This window comes from Gossypium arboreum, chromosome 7 (assembly GCF_025698485.1).
Source record: "Gossypium arboreum isolate Shixiya-1 chromosome 7, ASM2569848v2, whole genome shotgun sequence".
Lineage (NCBI taxonomy): Eukaryota > Viridiplantae > Streptophyta > Magnoliopsida > Malvales > Malvaceae > Gossypium > Gossypium arboreum.
The window spans coordinates 105,452,378-105,459,305 of NC_069076.1; the positions used below are offsets into that span (position 1 = coordinate 105,452,378).

Below are 6,928 nucleotides of genomic sequence, written 5' to 3' on the forward strand. Positions count from 1 at the left end.
TATTTCAACTGTGTAATATTGACTATGTAATTATTTATTTTATTCTAAAATGCCTAAACTAGGCAATTATACCTCAGTACTTAAAAGTGAAGGACATTACACACTTAGGTGTGTCCGAACCTATGTCTTTTAATTTTTTGTAATAACAATGGTGCCAATCGAGCTAAAATTTAGTTGATGGATTGCAATTATTAAATCAGAAAAGCAAAATAAATTCCAAATGTGTGAAAAGTATAGGGACTATGAGCAAAATTAGACCATAAAAACATAAATAAAATTTTAGGATTAATATGGAGTTTACTCCTTGAATTTGTCTAAAAGTACCTAGATAGTACTTGAATTTTTTTGTACCTAGTTGATACCTAAATTTGTATATTGCCCCAATTTGTTAACAACATTACTTTTTTTGAAGGTTAACATGTAGTTTGTCTCATTGAACTTGTCCAAAAGTATCTAACAAGTACCTGGATTTATCTAAAAAGTACCTAGTTGATATTTAAACTTGTCCAATTATTTTTTATTTTTTTAATTTATGTTTATCATGTATCATTATAAGATTAGTCTTTTAGCATAAACTAAATGTGTTAGTGAAGAGCTGCTAACCTCAATGATGGAATATTAGTTCAAGTATCAACTAAGTACAAAAAAGAGATACTAACTAGATATTTTAGACAAATTTAAGGATAAATTACATATTAACCCAAAATTATTGCAGTGGAGCGGAGTTGATGATTTCAAACGAAATATTTACCTTTACCTCTTGGCTTAGCATGAGGTATTGGAAAAAGGGTTCTTTCAATCTCGTTTCAAATAAAAAATTAACATTTTAGGAAGTAAAAACATATTTTTGTTCCTTTTCTATTTTGATTTTGTGTGAACTGGTTTCTCTTAAAAAATCAAAATAATATAATTTTTATTAATTTTAATAGTGAGCAACTAAATAAAATTAATCACAACATTTATATTTTTCATCAATTGTATATAATTTTGTTAATATAATAACAAATGTAACTCTTAATGTTTATATATTCTATATAAATGTTAACGGAATATATAAATATTGCTTGTTAATTAATAAGATTTATTATTACACTAATAAAAAATACTTACAATTAACTATTAAATTATGCTAATTTTTTAAAGTGACAAAATATCAAAATTGAAAAAGGCTACAGAAGTGGTTTTACCTTTCTAGCTTGAGTAAAAAGGTTTTCAAATTCAAAGCATTAATTAAACCTTTACATGTGCAAGCAGCGGTAAAAGTAATTGAACTCCTAATTTAGTGGCCTCTATCGTAATATTTCCCAGCAACCGGCCAAAAGAAGAGCTGGGAAAATGAAGATTCAATTACATTTATGATAGGCACCAAAAGGAGTATCAGTAACAAAAACTAAATATACACATACATACATACATTGCAGGAATCTTGTGAATGCATTTAAACTGTTCAAATTTTCAGCTTTTGATCATTTTTACCTACTTTACTGCAAAAACCCAGACAGGAAATTTTTTTTAAACTCTTTATCAATTAAAAAGTTCATTTAATTCATAATTTGATAGTGAAAGGTGATTTAGACATGGATCTGCAAGTGGTTGTTCATAATGCCTTTTTTTTTTTTCCCTTTGTTCTTCCTTTTTTTCCCTTTACCATCAACACCATACTCATGATTTCCACTAAAAGCTTAAACCTTAATGCAAAAATGTACTAATAGTGGTAAAAAATTAAACAAATTTGGTAAATGATGTAAATTAAAAAATTTCAAAGCTTTAATTCCTTCATTAGGTAACTGTTTTAAATAAAGTTTAAAGCTTTTGCATGCTCTAAATTTGCTCACTTTTTTAAAAAGGTCCAAAATTTTCATTATCCCCAATAAGTAAACCAATCAAATAAACATTTTTTTTTTTGGCTTTGGATCTGAAGCTCTGCTAGTTCATTTGCAACAGGTAAGCACCATAAATTCTTGGGTTTTTTATGCTTTTCATTTTTACATCCATTTTCTCATCATGATCTTCTTCTTTTTGCTTTTTTTGGGTAATTTTGTGGCCATTTTTGGTTCTTGTTCAATTAAGTACTGAAAATACTTTTTTTCCTCCATTTTTTTGTAAATGACAATGCTTTTTGTTTATTAGCGCAGCAGACAAGAACTGATTAATGTTTTTTTTTTTTTTGCGTTTATGTTGTTTTTTTTCACTGAAACAGAGTTTGGTTTTGTCGGTTTTTAGATGATCATGTCTTTGATTAGAACATTGAAGAGCATGTAAGCAAGTGGATTTGGCGTTGTATTTTTGTGTATATTTGTAAGTATCTGAGTTAATGAATATATTTGTTTTTTGGGTTTACAGAATATGCCTCAAGAGAGTTTAAGATCAATTGTTTATAGATCATTTGTTACATGTGATGATCCAAAAGGAGTTGTAGAGAGTAGAACAATTAGAAGGTCGAAAACCGGTTCAACCGACACGATGGTGCGTAATAAAACTGACGAATGCCAGCAAAAAACGAAGAACCGATCGACAAAGGGGACTTCTTGTCAACTCTTGGAGGTTTCAAGGAGAGCTCACAAGCTAAATAATGTGATTGATTCATGTTCGAAACGGCTTTGGTATGATACGAATTCGAGAGATGTAGCTAAAGATTTGTTGAAAGGAGCACTTGATTTGCAAGATTCATTGCATGTGCTTGGGAAATTGCAAGAAGCTTCTCATTATATGGCAAAATGGGATAGGGTGAGAAACGAGCCGAATTTGAGTCTGGTTAGAGAATGGGATTATCGAACTGAAAACCAAAATCCGAGGCTTTCCGTTGATGGTTCTTCGAGAGATTGTGTTGAGGAGCATAGGAAAGTGATTACGTATAGTCTAGCTAAGCAAAATCTTTTGCCAAATGTTGAAGAAATGAGATGCTTAAGTGGAAGATATCCGGGTATCCCGTCTACAAGCTCGAGTCAATCTTCAACCGTCCGTACTGAAAAAGGCCCAAGTTTGATTGCGAAGCTTATGGGACTAGAACAAATGCCTTCGAGACCACTGCAGACAAATTCGTGCAAGGAAGTGGAGTGTAACAAGATTTTGGATAGACAAAAGCATATGTTTGAAATCAATAGGCCAAAAGTGAGGAAGTCTCGATTTGTTTTCCGGAAGGAAGATCTAGATAGGCGAACAATGGACATTCACGAGGCCATGCATTTTAAAGGACTATTGAAAAGCAACTTCATCAAAGAGATCAAGTATGATTCCCATCAATGGAGTGATTTCTTTCCAGAACAGAAGTTGATCAATGATAGTCCTCCAATCGTACTTATAAAACCTCGATACAGTCCACACTTGCAAACAGAAGAAAAGTTCGTGCCATGGTTTCACGAGGGTCGTAGCTTAAACACTGATACTATGCTCAGAAAAGTGCAGCCTCCTTCCATTAGCTCGAGGGAAGGTGCTAAAGAAAGCAAAGAGAAAGAGGCCAAACCAGTGAAAAGCGAGGTAAAAGCTAAAGAGAAGCTATCTATGAAGACAAAAACTTCAGGGCCCATAACCGTGCCATTGCTGAAAAAAGAGGCTACTCACAAGAAAACCAAAAAGATACCGAAACCAGTTAACAAGGAGGTTGCAAAGGCAAAGAATTTATTGAGGTCTAAAGATGAAGCTAAGGTTACCCCTCCAAAGTCTGGTAAGCTTGAAAATGGATCAAATGTTACAAATAATAAAATGTCTCATCAACGCAGATCACAAACTGTAGTCCGTGCTCCAAATGATCGGAAAAAGGGAGTGAACAAGATGAAAACGGCTAAAATAACTGTGAGTTCTTTATAAGTTTACTTTCTGTATTTATAATTCTTTTGTTAAACGGCATATCAGCATACTGGACTTGAAATGCCTATGCTACATTCATTAAGCTATGAAAACCCGAAATGAAGATTGAAAACTAAATGCAGTTTATCTTTTATGCAGAACGAGATATTAGAACACAATGGAGATGGTATTGTTTCGGAAGGAAAGAAGATTGATCTTATATCGGAAAGCGATACAGTTTTCGAACAATATAGCATTGAAACCGATATTATGATTGGAGGTAACAATGGAGGATAGAAATTTTAGTATAGTAAATTGATGTATGCGACATTAGTCAGCTGCTGTGTGGCTGTATTAGATTCGTAAATGTATACAAAATGCATTTTCCGATGTAGATGCATGTAATATGCTGAGAGTTCCTAATTTTTATTCGATACTTGGGACAAACTCGAGAACATGACGTACATTTAGATGATATATGTTTAGATACTGAACTGGGTAAAAAATATCATGAAGAACTTTATATTAGGAGTCAAATTACATTTTGTCTCTTTTACTAAAAAAATGAACAAATTAGTTCATGTATGTTAGATCAAAGAGTAAACTAGTCATTTTATTAAAAATTTCATCTATTTGTCTTGCTAAAAATTGGTTTGTGCATGTCAACATGATGTTAGCCATACCCGTTTTTAAGAATAGAATAGATGAAATTTTAAACAGAAATGATCAGTAATGTATAGGGATTAATTTGCCCATTTTTTTAGTAAGGGGTGGTAAAATGTAATCTGACTCCTAATATAGGGACCTCCATTATATTTTTACCGATTGAACTGTGCGTAGAATGTTGATACTCACCTAACAAATTCTTTGTTTCCTTTTCTCAGAATGTCGTGATAACAGCGAGGATTCCGTTTGTGACATTACCCTGGTGACTACTGATTATCAAAACAACCGAAAATGTATCGGTCCAAATGAAACTGACAACGAAAGCTTCACTAGAGAGGCCAAACTAAAAGCACTGCTATTGAGCAGTCCGGCTTTCCTCAATCACGCCGACTATCTTTTTTATCTTCATGTGAATCTTCCTACAACTTCACCAAAATTCGACATCAACGAATTCACAGATGCCAACAGAAGACTTTTCTTAGACTGCGCAAATGAAATTGTTCGAAGAATAAGCTTTCCCGATTCTCAACTGGTTCACCCTCCATTATCATCCGTGGTCGGAAATGCCAAAACTCATATCTCTCTAGACCATTTGTTAAGGGAAACTTGTGATCAGGTTGAGGCATTGAGAAACTATAGTGAAGTAGCTGGTGAAGACTACCCCGCTGGTAGTCTTTATTCAATGCTTGAAAGAGACTTAAAGCACAAGGAAGCTTTAAGTGGAATATGGGACTTGGGTTGGAAGAAAGGGTTTACTGTGAATGACACGATACAAGTAGTGGATGAAATAGAGAAGCAATTATTGAATGGGTTAATCGAGGAGATTTATGCCTAAGTTTCAGCAGAAACCGAGTTCGGTTACACTCTTAACAAGAGAATACGAGTTCAAACTTTAAAAATAATAATATTGTTCCGAAAGTTTGGTACAACATGGACGTGAGCGATACAACAATTGTAAATAAAGTTGCTTTAGTTGATAATTGTAAATTCGTTTAGGGTAAATTATATTTATAGTCGCTCACCTATTATTAAATTATTTTTTTAGTAATTTAATTATAAAAAGTTATAAAATAGTTATCTAACTATTCGAATTTTTCTTTTTTGATCATCAATTGCTAAATGACTTACGGAAAAATGACATGGTTGTTTTTGAAATTAGCATAATAACAACTTTAATACTCAACATTTATACATTGCGTTAATATAGTATTGATTCTAAAAATTTAGCTCTTGAACATATACACACTGCGTAATTTTTTTTTATTTGCTTTTTATAACTTTTTCACATAAAAAGTTAAAAAAAATCATCAACTAAATTTGATTTAGCGACAATAATATACCAAAAATGAAAGATAATTTTTATCTTTTCTCATGCTTTTAAAACTAGCTTTCAATGTCGCAAATAAAAGTAAAAGTCCAAAAACAAAATGTCAAATTACACAAAGTATAAATGTTAAGGGTTAAAGTTACTATTATACTAATTTTAAAAATTATCTAATTATCTTGCCATTAGTAATATAACAGCTATGCATGATAAGATTAGATATCACATACGATAATCATGCATAATAAAACTCGAGCTTTTCAAATGTGAGGCATTTAGATTATGATTTCAATTTTATGTTTTTGATGGTACCAAATTTTTCTTTTTTGAAAATTTGTGAGTATCAAACTTGAATTTCATGCAATTCTAAATTTTATGTATTGTTAATTTATTTATATTATATATTAAGCATTTGATTAAGTTTATATCACAAGTTAATTGAGTAATTTAATTAAATGATAATGAAATTAAACATTAGATTATAACATATTTACTATGTAAATACTTTTAACTACATCGTAAGTATGTCTTAATCTAATATTAACAAAAATTTTGTAGATAAATTTACTCATGATTTAATCAAAGCTACTGAAAAAAAAATCAAACCCGGTAGGAAAAAAAATAAGTATTATTTTTCATTTTCTATTGGGTAAATAATGTAATTACAATTTATTTTATTTTATTTTCTAGAATATAAAGATCACACGCTATTGAAAAATAAAAATCAAACCCATTAGGAAAAAACAAAACAAAAAGTATTTCCATTTTCATTTTATGTGGGTAAATAATATAATATCAATTAATTATATTATATTTTTCTGGAATATAAAGATCACGCGCTATTGAAAAACATAGGGTAAATTCCAATAAAAGTCATTAAACGATTTGCAGGTTTACATTTTGGTCACTTAATTTTAAAAAGTTATAAAATGGATCATTGAATTATTCAAAAGTTTTTATTTAAGTCACCAAGCTTTAAGTTTTTTTTTTCTAAAGTCTTGCTATCAAGCTCCAAGGGATAATTCGGCGATTATTACAGTGGATCAGTACTCATCAACAAATAGAAGAACATACATTAGATCTAAGTTGATTTAACGAACAGTGTCAAAGATCGAATAAGAAAACTATTTAGATTTTAGTTCTCATATTCTT

The 6,928-nt window shown here is 30.8% G+C and overlaps 1 protein-coding gene across 2 annotated transcripts; it reads left to right on the forward strand.

Annotated features, from left to right (window-relative positions):
- Positions 1-1,338: 1,338 nt before the first annotated feature.
- LOC108471786 (uncharacterized) lies at positions 1,339-5,523 on the forward strand. 2 transcript variants are annotated; one of them, XM_053030349.1, is made up of 5 exons: positions 1,339-1,944; positions 2,201-2,258; positions 2,344-3,792; positions 3,946-4,066; positions 4,671-5,523. In XM_053030349.1, the coding sequence occupies exons 3-5, from the start codon at positions 2,347-2,349 to the stop codon at positions 5,285-5,287; spliced, it is 2,184 nt and encodes a 727-aa protein (XP_052886309.1). In that variant the 5' UTR covers positions 1,339-1,944; positions 2,201-2,258; positions 2,344-2,346; the 3' UTR covers positions 5,288-5,523. The 2 variants fall into 2 exon arrangements, with proteins under 2 accessions (XP_052886309.1, XP_017628845.1); XM_017773356.2 differs by lacking the exon at positions 2,201-2,258 and having other exon boundaries at positions 1,342-1,944.
- The last annotated feature ends 1,405 nt before the right edge of the window (positions 5,524-6,928 follow it).